We start from the raw sequence: 25,201 nt of genomic DNA, 5'->3' as shown, positions 1-25,201 counted from the left end.
TGCCTTCCCAGTTCCCACGTCCACCCCTCCCCCTTCTTTGTAGAGGAAGAGTGTCAGTTGTGGGAAAGCCCAATAGGCTTTCCTAAAAGGGCCCAATTAGGCAATTGAGTTTTTTAGGCAATTTTTTGGGATTTGAAGAAGGAAATGATGGGAATCTATAGAGAGATAGGAATGGATATTAGAGAGAGAAAGAATGAGTTTAGAGAGAGAAAATAACTAAAATGAAGAGATAGATGGAGAAAATGAAGAGAGAGTGTAGGAGTTTGATATGGAATTTGAAGGTGTAAATGAAGGATAAAATATGGATATGGATGAAGGTTTAGAGATAGAAAGAATCATTCTAGAGAAGTAAAGTAAGGAGAATCGGTGTTTAGAGTAAGAAAGTGATATTATTAAAGGGAAAATAGATAGATAATGATGGGAAAATGTAGATCTAGGTTCTTAAAACCTCAATGCAAGTTTATTGAGCCCTCAATCCAAGTTTACTGAGTCCTCAATGTAAGTTTACTTGATCCTTATATTTCACTAGGATCAGGCATTTTTCAATGCAAATAAGAGATGGGATTAACAGAAAACTCCAATGAACTTACATTAAACAGGTTGAACAACCTGGATTCTGAAATATGCCTTGTCCTACTGGCCAGCGACTTGCTAGAGCACGTCCAGAATAAGGGGAAATGAGGGAGAAAAATATTATTTATACATTTGAAAAATTACTAAAAATACCCTTTTAGGTATTTTTTATTCTCTTTTCTTGCCATTTTGACTCTTTTTCTCCATTGGTTGAGAGCTTTGCCTTGTAACTTTCAGCTTCTTTCTCTTTGCAAGGTGTTTGAAGTTCCAATAGGTAGGTCAGGTCGTGGCCCAACCCCCTCTGATTTCTCTTTTAGAAGCCCACAACACCATTTCGACCCATTTTCATAATCACTAAGCTCCCAAAAATTCTCCGACTCCTTAAGAATTGTATCTCCTCATTCCAGTAAATTTCTGCATAGTTGGAACTGCAAACTACTCATCAGTAATCAAACTGGTTGACTTCGAAGAAGTCAAGGAAGTTAGTTAAAAAAATAACCATAATGTGCAAATTTGGAATTTATAGCCAGTGCAGAAATATTTTGTTAATTCAAATGATACATGATAAATTCTAAATTAATAATACCAAAAAATCTTAAATTTGTGGAAATATACATGCATTTATCATGTTATCAATATGCAAGTATAATCTTCCCTTTGCCTCTAAATTTCGAATGAACTCTTTAATTGAACTTTCCTCGGCCTCAAAATCTTCCCCCAGCCCTTTAGTTCTATTCATTTTTTAGACTTTTTAAGCAGTCATAAAGACTTTATTCATCTGGCAGGGTTTAAAAAAATACTAAGTGAAATGGTGGTAGAGACTATAAGACTTTCTGATTTTGACTTTAATAAATGGTCAAACACTGACCTCCGTATAGCTGGCTTGACCAGTGTAGTTTGTCGATCAAACATGGGCCCACCTCAACAGACAAAGGCTCGAAATATATATTTTTGAAATGAAAACTTGAAAAAAAGAAATAGATTCGAAATATATATAACTGTAGATCTCTTCGTGATTTTCGATCGTTATGTAGAAGATCGATCGTTAGCTGTAATCCTGGCGGCGGAAGTCCCGGGCGAGCTGTAGATGCTACCAGCAGCGAGATCAATGGTGAAACGGAAGAGAATCGTCTGCCCTAGCGCATCTGATCGGTTCTTCGCCGGACCAGACGGCGGCGCGGCGGCGGCGGAATGCCCCGGTTGCCGACCAACTCCGGCTGAAGTCGGACTCGGACTACTCGGGAAGATCATCAAGAATGGACATCGCCCTCGCGAGCCGTTTTGCAGCAAGCTGATCAGAAACCTGTTTATCGAAGATTGCATTGCCGACGCACGCAATTTGTTCGACCGAATGCCTGAAATAGGATGCAATCATGATCGATTATGCTATAGCTCTATGGTTTGGGGGCTATGCAGAGAGCGGGAGGTTGAGGAAGCTGCGTGCCTTGCCAGACGGATGATCACCACGCGAGGTGGATGCCGAGGAGATGGGGTTATCTTCAACATGGTAATTGATGGTCTCTGCGAGAGGGGATCCATGGCTGACGCTCTATCACTGATTTTAGAAATGGACATTGCAGGCGTTCCCCCGACTGCGGTCACTTACACTGTACTTGTTAAGGGGCTCTGCGCGCTGGGGTTTGTGGAAATGGCCGACCAATTGTTAAGGGAGATGAACAGGCCTGAGAGTTGTTGCAAGCCAGACGTCATCACTTATAATACGATCATTAACGGGATGTGCAGGAGGGGATCTGTAGATGATGCTCTGGCTTTGACAGAGCAGATGAATGCCTCTGGGATTTCTCCTAATGTTGTCACATACACAACTTTGATTAATGGACTGTGCAAAAGAGGGGATTCTGATGCAGGATTTCGGCTTTTCGAGGAGATGTTTGAGCGGGAAGGTTCATGTAAGCCCGATGTTGTTGCTTATACTACCGTAATCGGTGGGCTCAGTGCGATGGGATCTTCTGATGATGCGATGAGGCTGATTGATAAGATGAACGCTGAAGAGGTGCCGCCAAATATCATGACTTTTGGTTTGCTTATCAAAGGCTTATCAAGAACAGGAAAGGTTGAGATGGGTCTTAATATTATGCGAGACATGGGTATGAATGATGCGGATCTGAAACCCAATGTTGTCATCTACAGCATGTTAATTGATGGTCTCTGCAAACAGAGTTCCATTGAGGAAGCTATGAAAGTATTTCAAGAAATGAAGGACGCAGGCATCTCACCAAACACTATCACATACAACGTTCTCATCAATGGCTTACTTAGCTCTGGGAATATAACAATGGCCTTTGTACTTCTGCGAGAGCTGGAGGCGTTTGGAAATTTCTTCAAGCCCGACATCATCACATATTGCACAGTGATGAATGGGCTGTGTAAAGAAGGCCTTTTTAGGGAGGCATTGTGTGTGTTTGAAGAAATGAATGTGCGGGGCGTGTACCCAAACATTATTGTGTATAGAACGCTTATCTATGGTCTCTGTAAGAGGGGGAAAACAAATATAGCTCTTGCAGTACTGCGGCAGATAGTGTCCCTGGACAAAAACTGCAAGCCTGATGTCTTTGTGTATGGCATGTTGATCAATGATCTCTGTAAAAGGGGGTTCATTGGCGATGCCCATAAATTAGTTGAAGAAATGGGCCAAGTGGGAATTTCCCCAAATACGGTTATACATAATATGCTTGTTAAGGGGCTGTGCAGAAAGGGAGATATTGGGATGGCACTTCGGCTTCTTCGGCAGATGGAAGCAGCTGACAGTTGGTGCAAGCCTAACGTTATTACCTACACGACAATTATTTCTGCACTTTGCAGGGAGGGTTATGTAACTGATGCTTTCCGGCTGTTTCGAGAGATGAATGTTGGGGGAATTTCTCCTAATTCTTTCACGTTTAACTCACTCGTAAAGGGCCTGTGTAAGATGGGCGACACGGTTATGGCCTACAGATTGCTCAGGAAGATGGAGATGTTGGGGTGTGAGCCTGAGATTGTGACGTACAGTATGATAATCTGCAGTCTATGTCGAGATGGGTTTGTAAATGATGCTGTGAGGCTATTTGTTGATATGGAGGAGAAGGGGTTTTCTCCTGATCCATCCCTTTCACACGTGGTTATCTATGCTTTGAAGAAATGGGATGCTGCCCCAGTGAACGTGGATAGCCAGCCGTGATTTCTTCTGTTGGTACTAGGTGCCTCATTTTGACTATATCTTGCTCACGAAGTTATGGACATGGGATTTGGTTCCTCTTGTTACGGACACTTCAGCACTATGTTACAGGTGAATCATTGTTTTAAGCCTATTCAATTCAAACCATCTCTCATGACTAGTGTTGAGTAGTATTTTTATAAACTTCTTTCTTCACATTCTGAGAAAATGTCACAAACAAAGATCCTGAGACTCTTGATGTGTATTTTTATCTACCAGAGCTTTCCTTCTGCTGTTATTATTAGCCAGCTATTTTATTTCATTGACACCATGTTTCTAATTTTCCTTTCTGTCCTTTTATTTGTATATGGGCCATATTCTATAGGTGGACCCTGTTATCAATCCTCAGCTTCGGATGAAGATGAGACTGATAAAGGATTCACAATGCGATGAATACAGATTTAGCAATCGAAGAATGTTGAGAGAGAATTCTCCAATACAATGTCAGAAGGAAGGAATGGAAGAATCAGTGATCAAGATAGAAAAAAAAGAAAGAAAAAGGAGAGGACTCCATGCCCTATCTCCCCGATCTGGATGGCAGGCCTGATCCTGCTTCCTCAGCCTCTGCCACTCTTGGCAACCAGTTCTTGAAGATGACCGATGTCCCCCTGGTCACCTCCTTCAGTTTATTTATATCTGACTCACACGTGCATAGTCAACGCTGAGTCTTCACACGTGCCGCCGTCTCTTCCGTTGATATTTCTTGGAGAAGAAACGTTGTGTATCAGACCCACATGGATATGTTACTTATTCTCTCACGTGAGAGAATAAATAACCTAAGGTTGGTGGGCCTAGCCCATTTAACTGTACTAGCTGGTATTAAACCAGCAACATAAGAAATCGAAAATATCCTTTTTCCCTATTCATAAACTGATAAGTTCTTTTCAAGAACTTATAAAAGATGGAAGATCAGCCGCTCCAACCACGCCACGTCAGCATGGAGATACTAACGGGGTCAAGGGCCCTATAAATAAAGACGGGAGCTATCACAAGGGGAGGACCATTTTTTCAAGAAGTGTCAAGGCCCATCAGCGCGCGGGAAGGGCTGGAGAGCGGGAGAAGCCTGCATCCAGAAGGGGATCGCAAGATAATGGTGCTATAGTATCGTTTCTTTTCTCAATTGTTTTCGACATTGTTCTCTTTGGTGGAGTCCTCTCTCGATCCACCTAACTTTGATACGTCATTGCTACTCTGAATTTTGCCTGAATCCGAGAATATCGCTATTCTACTTTGATTTGGTTCAAGAATCCTATCATAAACCCTAGCTACACAACGCAGAGAGGCTGAAGGAGCTGCTTAGAAAGGGCGATTTTCAACAATAATTATTATTTATTATTTCGGTTGACTCTTCCTTCTTCTCACATTAGTGGTTTAAGTCAGTTCTGTTCTCGTTATGTGGGGTAGTTTTTGTAAACAGATTTTGATTTACTTTCAGCCAAGAGAACCATGGAAAGGCCTTCAATTATTGCTTGATGCACAAGACGATGGACAATTAGAATTCTGCGCACTGGAAACAAAACATGTGAGTTTGAAGTTTCTCAGTTTTTGTTAGCAGAGATTCTATTTTTAGTGCTTTCTTTCTTTATCCTTTCTTTCTTTCCTTATGTGTACTCTCTATACTTAAACTGGCCTTTTACATTAGGCCCAATACTGTACAGCCCATATTAACATCTATATAGATATAGATGTGTGGGCGTCAGAGTAAGGATGTTGTTGCTTTGTTCCTTCTGTTGACCTATTGTCGGTCTAGGGTTTCTGCCGTCCAACCACAACATGGTATCAGAGCAGACGTGGAACTGATCGAGCCTTTGGAGCGTCGGGTTGCTGGATCGATCGCAGTGTGAATCACCAGCGTCGGGTTGCCGTATCGGGCGTCAGGTTGACGTCGTATTGGCCGTTGGTTCTATCAAGCCCTAAAGCGTCGGGTAACGTAAAAGTCTGAAGTTGTTTGGAGCGTTGTGGGACGCTGGTGAGTTCGTACCTTTTGGCCAAGGTCGTGTCTTAGTTGTTGCCATTTGCCTAGTGTGTTGCAGTGGCATATTCTATAAAACCAAGTTGCAGTTGCATATGGATTGTAGTGAAGATGGCTTCAGCAAATTCCAGCACTGTGGATTCTTCACGAGGAACAGAAGAAGAACGAGGCATCACCGCTTACACAGTGTCATCAGTCATACCCCCAGTGGCCAAACCTCTTCGGTATAATGGGCGTAACTTCGATCAGTGGGGGCAGATAGTTGAGCTCACACTTCTTGGCAGAGGGCTGGATGACCACTTGACCACTGAGGTTGATCCCAATGACCCAACATACAAGGTGTGGAAGCGGGATGACGCCAATGTTCATGTATTCTTGCTGGGAAGCATGACTAAAGACATGCTCCCCAAGTTGTCCTTTTTGAAGACTGCCAAACAGATCTGGGACTATGTTCGGAAGACAGCCCTGAAACGAAGTACTGTGTGGAGGACTTATGACTTGGTTGTGAAGGCCTGGAGCGTCCAACAACAAGAGCGCCTGAACTTAAAGTTGGTCTGTAATTGAATATGTAAATGAACTACAATCTATATGGTTAGAACTGGATTACTACAGGTCAACTTTAAGTTCAGGCGAGTGGGAATATACACTTCGCGATCGGATGTTTAAATTTCTGATGGGACTAAATGCTGAATATGAGACATTGCGAGGACAGATTCTCAACTTCGAGCGAGTACCTGATCTGGAACAGGCAATTAGTATTGTGCTGGAGGAGGAGAGTCGCCGGCAACAAGCAGTCTCAGGAACCTCCAAGGAAGAGAATGGAGCAGGGTTGATGGTTAAGTCCAAAGAACAGAAGCATACAACAGAGCAAAATCAGAGTGGTACCAGTCGGATCAATACGCAAGGAACTCATGATGCACATCGCAAGGAGAAGTCTTATCAAGGGAAAGGCTATCGGAACAATGTGGTGTGCCATTATTGCAAGCGGAAGGGACATACAAAAGAGAATTGCTGGAATCTACATGGTCGGCCGCCGAGGATGCAGGCGCACTCTGTCTCTGCTCAAGAAGATCATAAGAGAGAAAAGGAGATATGCGACTCCAGCTCAGGAGGATCCAGTGGTACTGGCGTTGAGTTCAAGCAAGACAAGGATGAAGTGAATATTCTCCGAGAAGATTTAAAGAAGTTGAAAGCACTAGTGGGATCTACATCCATGGCAAAATCCAACTGCTGGTCCAGTAAGCACATAAACTCTAACAATCATCTTTACTCGGACTGGATCTTAGACTCCGGAGCTACTGATCATATGACACCATATCGATCAAAGTTCCATTCCTACACCCCGTATGAAGGGAGCAGAAAGGTGTTCACTGCTGGAGGTGAAGTCCTACCTGTCGTTGGTATCGGTGATATTCATCTTGATACTTTGGGAGTACTTAAAAATGTTTTACATGTGCCTAATTTGAAGGCTCAATTGGTGTCTCCCCAGCGCTTAGTGCAGGATGTCAAGTGTTCACTAACTATTGATTGTGCTGGCTGTTTTGCATATGATAAGGCAAGGAACTTGAAGATTTCACCTTTTAAGGAGCGGAATGGACTTATTTACATGACGGATGAAGCAAAGGCAGGAATGATGGTGAATGCTCAAGCTCCAGGAAGGAATCATGACAAACAGATAGAAGACTTTAAAGTTTTACATTTCCAATTGGGACATCCATCTTTTGGTTTGATGAAACAAATATTTCCTTCGTATGCAAAGAATCTTGATATTTCGAAAATAATGTGTGAATCATGTCAATGTGCTAAACACAAAAGAGCCTCGTATAGTGGGAATGGAGAAAGAAGTAGAATTCCCTTTGAGTGTATTCATGCAGATGTGTGGGGACCAGCACCTGTAAATTCCCTCACTGGTGCATGGTGGTTCCTTATCCTGGTAGATGACTGCACCAGGTTGTCATGGGTGCATTTACTTAAACACAAATCAGAAGTAACAAGTGTGGTACAAGATTTCTGTGCCAGGGTTAAAAATCAATTTGATGTTACAGTTAAAAAGTTTCGTTCTGACAATGCTAAAGATTTTTTTAATGAGAGGTTGGCCTCCTTTTTCCGGGTGAATGGAATTGTACAAGAATCTGATATGATTCTAACCAAATCAAGAAACGAATTCTTGGAAATATAGAATTGACTCACAATGTAGTATATGGCCGGATAATTCTTCAGATAGAGAGTAAGATCCAGATCCGTGGCGCCTCCTCAAGCTCCCGCAGCCAAATACAGCTTAAGCTTCACGACGGCTCCCAATCTCCCGGCCTTCTCTCCAAAAATGATCGATGCCCCCTCCTGCCAGAGGGGTTATTCTTTATATAGGAGCAAGGTGTCCTTGCTCCTAGCCCAGGCAGTTAGTTACTGCCCTGGGCAGTTACCCTTCACTTTGGACTACATGGACTCCACACATGTGGGCCCTACTGTGGTCCCACGTGCAGAGTTATCCCCTCTTTCACCTCCTTTCTTCTTTCTCTTATATGTAATCCAAGGTATCGTAACATTACCCCCCCCTCCATCCACTATCACCTTGTCCCCAAGGTGAAAAATCTGGAAACCGTTCTTTGATTGTAGATAGTGGTTCCCATGAAGAGTCCTTGTAATTTCCGGGAGATTGAAGAGGAGATTTAGGAAGAAGAAGAAAGAATTTTTATTCACTCAAAAATGCCCCCCCCTTCAGTACATTTTCAATTGTCCCTTTTAAAAGGACTACATATTCGACCGTTGGGGCTTTCACGATTGAAGAGGAATATGACCGTTGGAATCAACGGTCGTATCTTATGACTGTCTAACGGATCAGTCATAAGAAGCCTCTGATCAGGCCCAATAATACATGACACAATGTCTAATAATGGGCCTCATTTGGACCACATGATCTAACACCCCCCCTCAAGTTGGGTATAGATGTTGATCATGCCCAACTTGGACACCAAGGCTTGGAACTGCAGGCCAGGAATGCCTTTGGTGAAAATGTCTGCAATCTGCTCCAGAGAAGGAATGTGTGAGGAATAATGAATCCCTCATCGATGCTTTGCTTGATATAGTGTTGTGCCACCCGTGTATGCTTTGTCCTTTCATGCTGGACTGGATTTTTGGCCATAGCAATTGCTGATTTACTATCGGAGTACAGAATCATCCCTCTGCCAGGGAACACCTTCAAATCCTGTAAGATACCCTTAAGCCACATCCCTTCACATACTCCCTTCTTCAATGCTCGGAGCTCAGCTTCTGCGCTTGACAAAGAAACCTCCTTTTGCTTCTTACTACGCCATGTAACTAGGTTCCCTCCTATGAGACTGCAATAACCAGATGTAGACCGGCTATCCTCAAAAGATCCTGCATAGTCAGAATCCGTGTAGAGGACCACACTTGGCTCATTTCCTCTGTTAAATAGTAGGCCAAGTCCGATTGACCCCTTCAGGTATGTTAAGATGCGATCTGCTGCATTCTGATGTGATTCCCGAGGGTCATTCGTAAACTGACTCAGAGAATCGACTGCGAAAGCGATATCCGGCCGAGTGTGGTTGAGATAAAGCAGCTTGCCAATGAGTCTTTGAAATGAAGTCTTGTTTACTGGTGTGTCTTTTTCATCTTGTTCTGCCTTTAACTTAACATTATTATCCACTGGCGTAGCTGCTGGTCGACAATCCAATTTTCCGGTTTCTTTTAACAGGTCAAGGATGTACTTATGCTGAGAAAGTACGATCCCTGACCGAGAATAGGCCACTTCAATTCCCAGGAAATACGTCATTAGACCTAGGGCCTTTATGTCAAAGGATGATGAAAGGTGCCTTTCCAGATTCTGAATTTCAGTGTGGTCATCCCCAGTGATGATAATGTCGTCAACATACACAATTAGGATTGCAATCTTCCCATCCTTGCCATGCTTTATAAACAATGTGTGGTCGCCCTCACTTTGGAAGAATCCCACTGCTAACATTACCTTTGAAAATCTCCCAAACCACGCTCTCGGGGATTGTTTCAGTCCATATAAGGATTTCTTGAGGTGACATACGTCCCCTGAATTTTGACTTAAACAGTACCCAGGAGGAGGTGCCATATACACTTCTTCTTTCAATTCTCCATGTAAGAACGCATTTTTCACATCATATTGGTAGAGTTTCCAATCAAATATTGCTGCAAGTGCTATTAAGACCCGAACTGTATTTAGCTTTGCAACTGGGGCAAAGGTCTCATTGTAGTCAATTCCATAAGACTGGGTATATCCTTGTGCCACCAACCGAGCTTTGTGTCTGGCAATTGACCCGTCTGAATGATATTTAACAGTGAACACCCATCTACTTCCCACTAACTTTTTTCCGGGTGGGAGTGGGCCCATCTCCCAAGTGCCATTCCTCTTTAGTGCTGCCATTTCTTCTTCCATAGCTATCTTCCATGCTGCAGATGACATAGCTTCCGTCACATTCTTTGGAATAGATACTGTCATCAGGGCTTGAACCACCTGATTATATTCTGGAAAGAGCCGGGAATAAGATATGTAATTTCTGACTGGATAGAGTTTGGTCTTCGTACAGCTACGAATTCCCTTGCTAATAACAATGGGCCAACCATCGTTTCCTGAGTTTTCTTCACCTGCTGGCAGTTTTTCTTCACTTGAATCATCTTGTGGTCTGTAAGGCTCCTCCTCCTCAAGAGGACTCGGAGGAGTGCTTATAGCCATTTCCTTATCACGAGTTTCTGATTCTGATGCTGAAGAGATGCTTCGCTGCATACTGTCATTTTCTGGCTCAGTGGACTCTAAATACGCTTCTGATCGTTCTGAATGGGCATGGAACATTCTGATTTCGTCAAACTTTACGTCTGCAGTGATGAAGATCTTCCTGGAGCCTGGGTGGTAACATTTATAGCCTTTCTGGGTTGGCGAATATCCCAGAAACACACATTTCAGGGCTCGATGGTCCAATTTCCCTGCATGATGTACTTGAATATACACAATACAGCCAAACACCTTGGCTGGGAGGTTAGTTCTTAAAGATAAATGTGGAAACTCAGCAGATAAGAGATCAATAGGAGCATGATAATTTAGTATCTTTGAAGCCATCCTATTTATGAGGTGAGTGGCTGTTGCGACTGCCTCAGTCCAGTAATTCTTGGGACAATTTCCTTGAAATAAAAGAGCCCTGGCTGAAGACATTATATGGCCAATTTTCCTCTCAGCAAGACCATTTTGCTGAGGGGTATTTACACATGATGACTGGTGTATTATCCCCTTTTCCTCCATGTAATTATTTACTTCTCCACAAAAAAATTCTGTCGCATTATCTGATCTGAACATCCTTACTTTCTTCCCGAATTGAGTATGAATCATTTCACAAAATTTAATGATAACAGATGGAATTTCAGTCTTGGATTTCAGTAGATATACCCATGTATATCTAGAGAAATCATCCACAAATAAGATGAACCATTTATGATGGGATAGTCCAAGTATGGAGCAGGGCCCCCATACATCACTATGAATACATTCAAATGCCGATTGAGTTCTGTGATCTGAAACTGGGAAGGAGGATCGTTTGTGTTTAGCAAACTGGCAACTTTCACAATTTAAATGATAAAAAATAATCCCTTTAAACAAGTTGGGATGTGAATGTTTCAAAATATGGAAGGAGGGGTGTCCTAATCTCCTATGTAGGAGGGTGATCCGTTCTTCACTCTGGGCAGTATAGGTGGCTTTCTGTTTTTCATCCTCCTCCAATCCATCTAGCAAGAGAAGCCCTCCCTTCCTCTTAACAGATGAAATCTTCCGTCCGGTTTCCTTAAGACATAGGAAACAAGAATCTGAGTCCAGGATAAATCGCCATCCAGTATCATTAACTAACTGAATTAAGGACAGCAAATTCGCTCTTAGTTCAGGTACATGTAATACACCTTTCAACAATTTTCCTTTGATCTCAATTGATCCCCTTCCTGCCACTTCTAATATTCCCCCATTAGCAGTAAAAACTCTGAGATTATTAGTTTCTGGTTTGTAATTTTTAAATAGCATTTTGTGGGGTGACATATGGTCTGTCGCCCCAGAATCTAAAATCCAAAAAACTGAAGTGGGTGTATTATTAGTAGAAGCAGTAAAGGCAAACTTTTTACCTGACTGCACGAGTGATGTGGAGCTAAATTTTTGAAGAATCTTGTTCATTTCCGACTGAATGAGTTTCTGAATTTCACCTCTGTCCTCCCCCTTCCTTGTAGCAGACGGTTCCTCTCCTTCACTGGCCACATAGGCCTTCTTGTGCTGCCCTGGGTTCCATGTACCTTTTCTGATTTGTTCTTCCTTCCAGGCCAACTTTCTGCAGTCCCTTTTTAGGTGGCCCGGTTTCCTGCAGTAGCCACAGATAAGTTCTGAGGAGTTACCTTCCTGTGGAGTGGACTTCGGGTGCTGGGAAATGGGAGAGGATGTGGCTGCAGGATTCAAATTGCTCCTTGGTTCTCCCTTCTTGGCCAAGTGAGCCACTGAGACGGGTAGATGCCTCGCCATCTTTGGAGTTAAGCTTCTTTCGCTGCTCTGCCCCCTGTAATTCAGAGATAGCCTCTGCCAAGGTGGGGAACCTCTCCCTGTGCAGCAATTGACTTCGAAGATTTTCATATTCCGAATTCAGCCCCATCAGAAAAGTGAGGGTTCTGAATTTGGTCTCTCTGAGAAAAGACGGGGAGTTCTTGTCACCTGTGGGCCAGAGAAGGTCGAGCTCCCTCCATATGGCCTTTAATTTTGCAGAATAAGAAGAAATTGATAAACTGCCCTGTTTCAAAGTTTTTTCTTGTTCTCGAAGATCATGGACCCGGTAGTCGCTGTGGGTTTCTGCACATGATCTTTGAACTTCTTGCCACAAGTCTCGTACGCAGTCAATAAGGAGATAGTCGTCTGCCTGATCTGGTTCCATATTCTTGATCATCCAGTTGGTGATAAAGGCTTCCTCAGATTCCCAAATTACTCTTTCAAGCTTGGGAGCGTCTTCCGAAGGGGCATCTTCTGTCAAGTGATTCCCCAAGTAGATAGCTTTAAGGGATCTTTGGGCCAAACTTATCCACTTTTGCCCATTGATCCCATTTTACTTGATATCAAGGTCTGGTAAGATCAACCTTGGCTGGGCAGGTGTCTCAGCAGCCTTAACGGTGGTTGAGGAGGTGATCTCGGATTCCTTCTCAACCATCCTTGTTCTGGACTTTCCCATCGGAAGAAAAGTAAGAGCAACACAGACTGCCAATAAGAACTGCTAATAAGAAGTTGACGGAGCGAGTCTTCACCGGAGTAGAAACTTCTCCGAAAAATTCGCCCAAAAAAAAGCGATGATCGGGCGATTCCGAGATGTGAAGATTCGGAAGGAAAAAAATGCCGATCAAGCACAATCCTTCCCTATTCGTCTGCACAGATCGCAAATTGCCCCAAAAACGGAGTTTCTTTCTGAAACGCGTGGATCGCGAATCAACGGACACTCCAGGAACGAACAAATACTTCCGGAAACGCGGGAGTTCGCGAATCACGGAAATACCAGGAACTATTCTTTCCGGAAACGCGGGAGTCGCGAATCAACGGAAAAAGAACCGTAGAGGGATAGCCGAAGAAGAAAGGAAGAAATCGTCGCCCTTTGATGCGCCTACGATCGATGCTCTGATACCATGTAATTGAGATTGAAGAGGAGATTTAGGAAGAAAAAGAAAGAATTTTTATTCACTCAAAAATGCCCCCCCCTTCAGTACATTTTCAATTGTCCCTTTTAAAAGGACTACATATTCGACCATTGGGGCTTTCACGATCGAAGAGGAATATGACCGTTGGAATCAACGGTCGTATCTTATGACTGTCTAACGGATCAGTCATAAGAAGCCTCTGATCGGGCCCAATAATACATGACACAATGTCTAATAATGGGCCTCATTTGGACCACATGATCTAACAGTCTTCAATAGGTAGGCCTGCCCATTTGATACACACCTCCACAAAACCATTAGACTCTCTGACATTCAACACTTTAGCTGGGGTTAATTGCCATTCCATCTGTGGTGAGAGAGGAGTTAACACAACTGTTTGATCCTTCGACCCAAGGGTTTTGCGCAACTGAGATACATGGAATACTGGATGTAACCCACAAGAAGCTGGTAGATGTAATTTGTAGGCAACTGATCCAACTTTCTCTAAGATTTCAAAAGGTCCAAAAAACTTGGGGGTCAATTTTTCATTCACACGTTTGGCCAATGATCTCATTCTGTATGGTCGCAACCTTAGATATACCATATCACCAATACTAAAATTTATGTCTCTCCTGTGTCTGTCTGCCTTCTCTTTCATCACTGCTTGGGCATCTGCTAGTCTTTGTCACAGAGTTGTCAACATTTGATCACGCTCCAATAACAAAGTATCCACCGCTGCAATAGGAGAAGGGGGACTACCATAGTGTAACAATTTGGGCGGATCTCTGCCATATACCACATTAAAAGGGGTAGTCTTCAATGAAGAATGATATGATGTATTGTAAGAAAATTCTGCCCAATGCAACCACTTGGACCAAATGCTGGGTGTTTCGGACGTAAAGCATCGTAAGTACCCTTCTAAGCATCGATTCACAACTTCTGTTTGACCATCAGTTTGTGGGTGATACGAGGAGCTCATCCGTAAACTAGTACCCTGGAGTTTGAATAATTCTTTCCAAAAAGTACTTGTAAACACTTCGTCCCTATCCGAAAAAATGGAAGTGGGAATGCCATGGAGGCGGACTACTTCTTTGACAAATTTGTCAGCGACCACTGACGCAGAAAAAGGATGTTTCAGAGGAATAAAATGGCCATATTTACTTAGTCTGTCAACTACCACCATAATACAATTGTAACCGTGCGACTGAGGAAGTCCCTCAATAAAGTCCATTGAAATATTGTCACAAATTTTCTCTGGAATAGGTAATGGTTGCAGCAATCCTGCTGGGGAAAGACTTGAAATCTTGTGCGTTTGACAAATGTGACATTGGTCTATATATGCTTTCACTTCTTTCTTCATGCCTGGCCAATAAAGATCTTTTATGATTCGGTTGTAAGTCCTTAAGAACCCCGTGTGTCCACCCATGGCTGAATCATGGTATTCTCTCAGGATGTGAGGTATAAGTGACGATTTAGCTGCTAGTACCAAACGGTCTTTATAGAATAAGCGGCCATGTGTGAGGGAAAAATTTGGATGAGACTCAGCTTTGACTGCTAATTCCTCCTGAATTTTATTCAAACTGGAATCAGATCTTATTTCTTCTTGAATAACCTGATGATCCAAAAATCGAATCCGGGAAGTAGACAAGTTGGACAAATTCCCAAATAAGGGGGACCTCGATAAGGCATCAGCTACTTGGTTATGCTTACCCGGTTTATATTCAATGTCAAAGTTAAAACCCAACAGCTTATAGGCCCACTTGTTGTAGGGTTCCTGGACTTGCTTTTGGTCAAGTAAAAATTTGAGGCTGTACTGGTCTGTTCTGATCAGAAATGGGAGGTGTATGAGATAGTGTTTCCACTTCTGCACTGCCAATACGATAGCCATCAACTCTCGTTCATAGGCTGACTTTACTTGACTCCTTCTTGGTAAAGCCTGACTGAAAATGCGATTGGTCGGCCATTTTGCATGAGAACTGCTCCAATTCCGACTCCTGATGCATCTGTCTCAATTATGAATCTAGAATTGAAATCTGGTAAAGCTAACACTGGTGTTGTACTCATGACTTCCTTCAAGTTTTCAAATACCCTTTGTGTGAGATCTGACCAAAGGAATGCATCCTTTTTAAGTAAGGCTGTTAAAGGAGATGCAAGGAGTGCATAATTCTTCACAAATCTTCTGTAGTAACTCGTGAGTCCCATAAATCCCCTTAGTTCTTTAAGAGTTTTAGGAACTGGCCAGCTACGCATGGCCTCAACTTTTACCGAATCTGCCATGACCCCATTCTGAGAAATCCAGTGGCCTAGGAACTCCAATTGGGAGCACCCAAATCGGCACTTCTTAGGGTTAATGTGCAGTGAGTTTGATGTTAATATTTGGAAGACTTGATGCAAGTGGCTATAGTGATCTTCCACAGTCTTGCTATAAATCAAAATGTCATAAAAAAAGGCTAGTAAAAATCGTCTCATATGAGGTCGGAAGAGGTGATTCATCAGTGATTGAAAAGTAGCAGGCGCATTCATTAGTCCGAATGGCATCACTCTGAACTCGTAATGACCTTCATGAGTTTTGAATGCAGTCTTAGCAATGTCTTCTTCTTTCATACGAATTTGATGATACCCTGATTTTAAATCCAATTTGGAAAAAATAGTGGAGCCATGCAACTCATCAAGCAATTCTTCAACTACTGGGATAGGATATCTATTTGGGACTGTAATTTTATTTAATGCTCGGTAGTCAACACAGAAACGCCAGCCTGAATCCTTCTTTTTGACCAACAGCACTGGGCTTGCAAAAGGGCTGTGAGACGGTCGTATGAATTCAGATTCTAGCAACTCTTGAACGAGCTTCTCAATCTCATCTTTCTGGATATACGAGTATCTGTAAGGTCAGAGGTTCACTGGTTGTGAATTTGGTAAAAGATGGATGGGGTGATCAATCTCACGGGAGGGAGGTAGGGTAGATGGGGTTTGAAACACTGATGGATAAGTGGACCTTAAACTGACTTCCAGTTCCTTGTTATCCTCGTCAGAATTTTGAATAGTAACCCCTTCCAGTCGATATAATTCCATCATCATCACTTGCTTTTGTTTCAATGATTTGTTTGCAGATTTTGGGGCTAAATTTCCTCTGGATAATTCTTGGTCTCCTTTGAGCGTTATGACACGGTTATCTGTCTTGAACTTGATTATAAGTTTTTCCCAGTGAATATGAGTCCATCCCAATGAGGTGAGCCACGACATTCCCAAAATCAGATCTGTGTTCCCTAACTGTAAGGGTAAAAAATTTGTGCTCATCACTACATCCTGAACCGAAAATTTGACCCCCACACACATGCCTTGCCCTTTTGTCGCCTGTCCATTCCCCAGAATTACTTCAAACAATACAGAGTCATCGGATCTAAATTGGAGTTCCTTACTCAATTTTGAGAAAATAAAGTTATGGGAAGCTCCGCCATCCAATAAAATTGTGACTTCTTTTCCTTGTACTTTGCCCTTCAACTTCATAGAATTTGGGCCGATTCGCCCCATAACTGTCTGAAGTGACACATGGGCTGTTAATAAATTTCCTTCTACTGGTTGTTCCTCATCTTCCGACCAATCTTCCTCCTCCTTGTCTTGTCTGTTGACTTCTGGCTCTTCCTCCGGTATGATTAGGATCTGCAACGATTTCTTGCACCTATGACCTGGACCAAACTTATCATTACAATGGTAACATAATCCTTGCTCTTTCCTTTTTAAGTATTCTTCTTTGGTCAATAATAGTCTCCTTTGCTCCTTAGCAACTTCATTCTGCCCTGGTTTGACTTGGCCTTTGAGCACATTTCCATGCTTGGAACCTTCTTCAGGTGTGATGAGCATCTTGCTAGATGACCAATTGGACTTTTTGGTCCCCTGGTAATGTTGAAATTGAATTTGTCGAGATTCATCATATGCTTGCCATATAGTTTCTAACCATTTCTCAGTTTCCAATGTAGCATCCATAATGTTCCTCAGACCCTTGGGTTTTACTCTTTTTAATTCCGCAAAAATTTCTGGTTTCAGACCCTTGGTGAAGGTCTCTTCTGCTATATATTCTGGTATCGGCGGCAGATACGCTGATAGTCTTTCAAATTCTTCTCTGTATTCTTTGACAGAGCCAACTTGTTTGATATCCATAAACTGATGCAAGATATTATCAGATAGTGTTTCGTCGAAGCGTTTACCAATATGTAACTTGAAATCTGACCAATCCAGAAAAGTGTATCGGTCTTCTGTCCATATGTACCATTGGAGCGCGTCTCCCTCTAAACACGGCATTACTTTTTCCAGTCTCTCACTTTCCTCAATCTTGTGAACTCTGAAGTACTTTTCCATGCTGCGTAACCATCCTTCAACGTTCTCGCCTCTGAACGTCGGAGCTTCAATCTTGCTGACGATAATGTGAGTCGGCGCTGCGGTGGTTGACGTTGACCCTTCTTTGTTTACTTCTTCCGTTCTCACTTCTGGCTGATGGACATCCCATTCTTTGGTCTTCCCTTTTGCCTTTTCTCCCGCTTGCAATGTATCCAACCTTGTCGTAATATTCTGCATCATTTGAATCAAGATATCTCTATTCTCATTCCCAGATTTCTGTAATTCCTCATTCGACTTTTTCATCTCATCTCTTAACCCTTTTTGTTCTTTTTTCATCTCCGCAATATCTGACTCCATTTCTTCAACTCGCTTCTAATGCCTTATAGTCATGGTGGCCAAGACCACGGCTCTGATACCAATGATATGATTCTAACCAAATCAAGAAACGAATTCTTGGAAATATAGAATTGACTCACAATGTAGTATATGGCCAGATAATTCTTCAGATAGAGAGTAAAATCCAGATCCGTGGCGCCTCCTCAAGCTCCCGCAGCCGAATACAGCTTAAGCTTCACGACGGCTCCCAAGCTCCCGGCCTTCTCTCCAAAAATGATCGATGCCCCCTCCTGCCAGAGGGGTTATTCTTTATATAGGAGCAAGGTGTCCTTGCTCCTAGCCCAGGCAGTTAGTTACTGCCCTGGGCAGTTACCCTTCACTTTGGACTACATGGACTCCACACATGTGGGCCCTACTGTGGTCCCACGTGCAGAGTTATCCCCTCTTTCACCTCCTTTCTTCTTTCTCTTATATGTAATCCAAGGTATCGTAACAGAATCCTCGTGTGTTAATACTCCACAACAGAATGGGGTGGCAGAAAGAAAGATAGGCCATGTGGTAAATACAGCTAGAACACTTCTTCATCATTATAGTGTGCCCAAGTATTTATGGGGAGAAGCAGTACTCACTGCAGTACATCTGATTAATAGAATGCCATCCAAAATCCTCAACTATGAGAGTCCAGTTGATATTATATCCAGATCTTTTCCTCTAATTAAGCTGAAGACTCATTTGAAGCCTAAAATATTCGGATGTACAGCATTTGTCTATGAACAAAGGGCTGTTGATAAATTCACTCCAAGGGCAATTAAATGTGTATTTGTGGGTTATTCTCAAGCAAAGAAGGGATACAAGTGTTATGATCCCAAGTCAAAGAGGATGTTCATCTCTGCTGATGTAACATTTCATGAAACAGAACCATTCTTCAAAGATGAGCCAAAAGGGAGAGTTCAATTATATGACATACCTGTGCATGTTAATGAGGAAGCTGCGGTAGAGAATCGACACCAGGTGAATGATAAAGAACAATGGGAGACACTCATTGATGAGGAAGTAACGGAGGAAGTGACTGAGGGAGCAGCCATAGTTGAGCCAACAACAGAAGAGATCAGAAATGATGAACCTGAAGAGGAAGTTGTAGCTCAACTTGAGGAGTCAAGCCAGAGCAAGGATTCCGGATGGCCTATAGCACTACGGAAAGGCAAACGAGCATGTACTCAGAGACCAAGGTATCCCCTCTCTCATGTTGTGACATATGAACACTTGTCCTCTGAGTTTCAAGCATTTCTGACCAGATTAGACACTGCTCATATTCCTAAGACAGTAAGTGAAGCATTGGCTGATGATAAGTGGAGAGAGGCCATGAATGTTGAGATGGAAGCACTGATCAAGAATGGCACTTGGGAGATTGTTGATCTTCCCCAGGACAAACGTCCAGTTGGGTGTCGATGGGTATATACCATAAAGTACAGAGCTAATGGAACAATAGAGAGGTATAAAGCCAGGTTAGTGGCCAAAGGGTACACTCAATGCTATGGAATCGATTATGAAGAAACTTTTACTCCAGTGGCGAAGTTAAATACTGTACGGGTAGTGATTGCAGTGGCAGCATCTCGTGGGTGGAAATTGCACCAATATGATGTAAAAAATTCATTTCTGCACGGGGAGTTGGAAGAAGAAATCTATATGCAATTACCTCCAGGCTATTACCCGCACATGACTGCACCCAAAGTTTGCAAGTTGAAAAGAACCTTGTATGGACTAAAGCAGTCCCCTCGGGCATGGTTTGGGAAGTTCTCTAAATCGTTGAAGAATATGGGATATACGCAAGGAAATGGCGATCATACTCTATTTGTGAAGCAGTCCCCAAGAGGTTATGTCTCCATTCTTCTTGTATATGTGGACGACATCATTATTACCGGTGATGATGAGCAGGAGACAGAGGCATTGGGCAACGATTATCTGAGCTATTTGAAGTTAAATTCCTGGGACAATTGAGATATTTCTTGGGTATCGAGGTCGCGTACTCAAAAGAAGCCTTCTTCAATTGTCAGCGGAAGTATATTATGGACTTATTGGAGGAGACTGGTATGAGTGACTGCAAGCCATGCGCAACTCCAATGGAGGCAAATCTGAAATTAGGCAACTGTGAAGATGCAACTCCAGTGAATAAGGAGATGTACCAGAGATTAATTGGAAGACTTATCTGCTTGAATCATACGAGGCCAGACATCGCATTTGCCGTTGGACTTTTGAGCCAGTTTATGCAAAATCCACAAGAACCTCATTGGCGGGCTGCAACTCGAGTATTGGCTTACTTGAAGGGTACAGCAGGACATGGGCTGATGTTTAGAAGGTATGGTGGAATTAATTTGGAAGTTTATACAGATTCAGACTATGGTGGTTCGCTGATTGATCGAAGATCAACCACTGGATACTGTTCATTCCTTGGGGGAAATTTAGTTTCCTGGAGAAGTAAGAAACAGTCTGTTGTGGCTTTATCAAGTGCGGAGGCCGAGTACAGGGCACTAAAGAAAGGCATTTGTGAAGGACTTTGGCTGAAAATTATCTTAAATGATCTACGGATACCGACAACGGAGCCGATCAGTGTATATTGTGATAGCAAGTCGGCCATAGACATTGCCCATAATCCAGTGCAGCATGACCTTACGAAGCACATTGAAATTAATAGACATTTCATCCGTGAGAAGATTGGTCAGAAGAGCATCCAATTGCTGTATGTACCGACTACTCGTCAAGTAGCAGACCTTCTTACTAACGGGTTGCAAGGGAATTACTTTCAACAACATATGTCCAAGCTGGGAGTTCGAAGCATCTACCTACCAGCTTGAGGGGGGGTGTTAGCGGAGATTCTATTTTTAGTGCTTTCTTTCTTTATCCTTTCTTTCTTTCCTTATGTGTACTCTCTATACTTAAACTGACCTTTTACATTAGGCCCAATACTGTACAGTCCATATTAACATCTATATAGATATAGATGTGTGGGCGTCGGAGTAAGGATGTTGTTGCTTTGTTCCTTCTGTTGACCTATTGTCGGTCTAGGGTTTCTGCAGTCCAACCACAACAGTTTTATTAACGAACGGTGTAATTTTCTTTTGCTTATGGAAAGATATGTCATGACTTAAGATTGAAATTGACGTCTAATCCCTGATAAAATTTTTTTAGTAAGCCCATATCTTTCGGTATTTAATTATATTTTATAATTATGTACATCTTCTGAGTCAGCTTAGTTTTCGATTGTCATTTTTCTATTATCATGCAAGCTCCCATTCGTCATTACGCTAACATCATGATTACGCAGACAATACTCTGTAATATCTTTCCAAAATTACCTTGAAACGGAAGATATTAAGATGATTTGCTTTTTGTTACGCTTCTCCTTAACTGATTTTACTTTTGTATAACATGCATTTATCTTTATCCTTCTTTTTGGAGGGTAATGAAGTTTTTAAAACGCACTTTTCTCCCAATTTTTTCTCAATTACTAGCTTAATGATGACTTCTACCTGAGATAGTTTTATGTATCGAATTGTTTAATTTGGAGGTTATGACGTCATGTTTATTAGTCATGTATTTTTTTTCTGTTTTGTCTCTAGCGTTTTATCCCCGAAAGATTTATTTAATCCATGTTAGAATGAGCAACGGATATGAGATCAACACTGTTTATTTCTGGAAAATCTAGTTTTTTATCATGTGTAATTATTGGCTGACAATCATTTCAGATGAAGATGCACTGCTGTCATTTAAATGGAGTGTGCCTTAATACGAAAGAGCATCCTCTAGTGGTAAATTCATCATCTTTCCACATTGTTCCTTAACAAATAACAACATCTTTGATCAACTCTCACGAATTTCACAGGGTAATTGTCCGGATGGGAAGTTTCTAGAACCCGCCCAGTTACTGTCTCGTTGATGAGTTGCCAATGCAAAGTATTTTTTTTCTCCATAAATTCTTATGTTATTTAAATCATTTTTTGGGAGCCGGTTTTCTTTGATTCGATCATTCTTTTCATTTTTACACTGATTCGGTCTGGTAAATATTGGATGTCTTCTAAATAACAGGAAATAGGGTGATTGTTGCAATTTTTCCTTGTTCAGCGAGCATGTGGATATTTTCATCATCTCAGAACTCTAGGTAAATAGAGCGACTCTTACGATTTGTGGCTATTATAATCCTTTTCACCTTCTATTTACTTTGTTGGCTGTCATGCAGATGTGCTCAATATATTTGTACGTTTGTTGTCTTCTCCACGGGGGAAAATTGCAGGAAGATGCCTCTGCCATTCTATAGATTCTTCACATCAAGAGATACCATAAAAGTAAGAAATTTAGGATGTGGAAACGTATAATTCTTTATTTATTTATTGTTCAAAAAGAAAAAAATCTTTATTTGTTTAATTTTCTGAGTAATCTTGCTAAATTCTTAGAATTCATGAAAGCGTCACATGCATATTTCAGGTTTTTGTATCTATAATTCGGATTCACCTCTGGACCTCAGATTTGGTCAGCCTGGTTGGATCTGACTGGGTCAGTCAGGTTGGCCATGTCATTTGGGTTGTGGTCAGTCGGTTCGGTCCTGTCAGTTCTTCAGGTCGACCACATCAGTTGAGTCTGTCCTGTTAGTCAGGTCGGTCATGTGGGTGGGGTCAGTCGGGTCCAGCACAGCTGTTCCTTGCTTCTGGTTGAAGTACGAGCTGTTTTCTTGAATAAAAGGATGATGAACAGAAAATGCAAAATAATTTATTTCAAATATTTACCAGGAAAGTAGAGGCGGTGAGTTAGATGTTTAAAATTTGTTGCTAGAGATGTACTAAAATAAGTACCAAGTTAATAGAATATGAGTAGATTATTGTGTATATAGAGAAGTAAAAAAGAAGGAATGTAAATAATCTATCAACATGAGTATATCTTTTTTTCTATTACACGTCTTGTGATCTCAACCAATCAGGGATGGGAAAAAGTTTCGTTTGTTTGTGAGGGTTGGCCTTCCCGAGGAACTATTTTTTTCAAAATAATAAAAATACTCATCCCTAACCCACCCTCTCCCCTCCCCCCCCTCCCTCTCTGTGCCCCCCTCTACAGTGCTCCCTCTCTCTCTCTGCCCAATCCCCCTCTACCATGCCCTCGCCCTCTCTCTCACCTCCTCTCTTGCTCTCTCTCTCTCTCCCCCTCTGTGCCCTAGGGTGTTACTAATGATATCCGTATCCGATATCCGTTATCTGGAAAATCCGAAACGTGTCCGATAACGATAACGGGTAACGGTTCGTGGTAGAAAACAGATAACGATGACGGATATCGTTAAGCAGGTAACGATATCGGAAACCGATATCGTTAAGTTAGATAACACTATAGATTACGAAATGATAAAGTTTTGACAACCGTTAAGACTATACCTCTCTCTCCCTCTCTCTCTCTCTGTATCTCTCCTCTGTCTGTCTCTCGCTCTCCTTTCAGCTCTCTAAATCACCTCCTACTCTCCCTCTCTTCCACTCTCTCTCTCTCTCTCTTCCTCTCGCATTCTCTCTCCCGCTATTGATCTCTTTCCTCTCTCACTATCTCTCCATCGATCTCTCTCTCGTTCTCCTGGTCCCGCTCTCACTCTCCCTCCCTCTCTCACGTTCGCCCCACTCTCCCTCCTTTCTCGTTCGCCCCAATCGCCCTCTCTCCCTCTCTCATTCTTCCTGCCTCTCCCCCCTCTCGCTCATTCTCAAACTCTCTCCTCTCTGGATCACTGTCTATTCCTCCCTCTCTCCGACTCTCCTTCTGGCTCTCCCTCCCTCTCTCTGCTGCTCTCCTGCTCTCTCTTCTTTCTCTCCCTCCAACTCTCTCTCTCTCTCTGGCCCTTCCGCTCTCTTTGCCTCTCTCTGGCTCTACTCCCCCAGCCTCTCTCTCTCTCTCTCGCTCTCCCGCTCTCTTTGTCTCTTTCTGGCTCTACTCCTCCAATCTCTCTCTCTCCCGCTCTCTTTGCCTCTCTCTGGCTCTACTCCCCCAGTCTCTCTCTCTATTTTCCTCATTTCTCTTTCTCTCTCGCTATACTCTCCCAATCTTTCTCTCTCTCTCTCTCCTGCTCGTCTGTTTGTCTCTAACTGTCGCTCGTTCTCCTGATCTCTCTCTCTCTCGCGATAGAGCGACGTACTTATTGGATATGGGAATACTAGTATTCAATAAAAGTAATATTCGATATCTGATATCCGTTCACGATATCGGATATTGAAACAGGTGAATCTCCAAAATCGAGAAACGCTCCCGGAATGGATACGATACCGGGTAACATACGAAACAATTCTGTTATCCGTTATCGTTATCCGATAACAGATAACAGATATCGAACACAAAATTTTGGATAAAGAACGAATGCGAGACGAAACAACTTCCGATGTCGTTTCCGACGTCCAGTTTCGTATGCGTTATCTGAACGGCAGCACCGTACTGTGCCTCTCTCTCTCTCCACCCCCCCTCTCTGTCTACCATGACATCCCTCTCTCTCGTCCACCTCTCTCTCCACCCCCTCTCTGTCCACCTCTCTCTCTGCCCCCCCTCCCCCCCCCCCTCTTGTCTCTCTCTCTCTCTCTATCTCCCTGATAATATAGTTTTTTTTTATTTTTCAAAGGGGTAGTTTTTGCGAACTGTTTGTGAACGAAAACCGAATGAACTGAACACAAAAACAAATAAGGATTTTCCCCTGTTTGTTAGTCGACGAGCAGCATTTGTTCAACGCCAAACAGGGAATTTCCCATCCCTACAACCAAGAATTATCCATCACTATCTTTCTTCTCAGCTCTATCACATGTCCTATCACAGTATATGTTTTTCCTTCTCACTGCATTTCTTTCAGTCTACCTCAATACTTTTTTCATCTAAAGTGATCATCAATATCTTTCAAATCTATTTATATCTAAATTATCCCACTCAACCAGAAGCTCCTTACGCTATCTCAATCTCAATTTTATCTCACTAACTTCCTACTTTTCCCAATGTCTTAATAGCTGTTCTTTGTTTATCATCTCAATACAAAGTAAATATTTCCTTTCTTTTGCTCTATATCAAGCTCACAAATTAAATTA

General features: G+C 42.4%; 1 protein-coding gene across 2 annotated transcripts; it reads left to right on the top strand.

Annotated features, from left to right (window-relative positions):
• Positions 1-1,464: 1,464 nt before the first annotated feature.
• On the top strand, positions 1,465-22,901 carry LOC144705764 (uncharacterized). 2 transcript variants are annotated; one of them, XM_078578578.1, is made up of 8 exons: positions 1,914-2,080; positions 2,154-3,859; positions 5,223-5,309; positions 21,860-21,922; positions 21,997-22,067; positions 22,200-22,272; positions 22,351-22,456; positions 22,596-22,901. In XM_078578578.1, the coding sequence occupies exons 1-2, from the start codon at positions 2,050-2,052 to the stop codon at positions 3,749-3,751; spliced, it is 1,629 nt and encodes a 542-aa protein (XP_078434704.1). In that variant the 5' UTR covers positions 1,914-2,049; the 3' UTR covers positions 3,752-3,859; positions 5,223-5,309; positions 21,860-21,922; positions 21,997-22,067; positions 22,200-22,272; positions 22,351-22,456; positions 22,596-22,901. The 2 variants fall into 2 exon arrangements, with proteins under 2 accessions (XP_078434703.1, XP_078434704.1); XM_078578577.1 differs by having other exon boundaries at positions 1,465-3,859.
• Positions 22,902-25,201: the final 2,300 nt, after the last annotated feature.

The sequence above is a fragment of the Wolffia australiana genome, chromosome 7 (genome assembly GCF_029677425.1).
Source record: "Wolffia australiana isolate 7733 chromosome 7, ASM2967742v1".
Taxonomy (NCBI): Eukaryota; Viridiplantae; Streptophyta; class Magnoliopsida; order Alismatales; family Araceae; genus Wolffia; species Wolffia australiana.
Note: the sequence above shows the minus strand (reverse complement) of the source record. Positions and strands in the feature narration are given on the sequence as shown.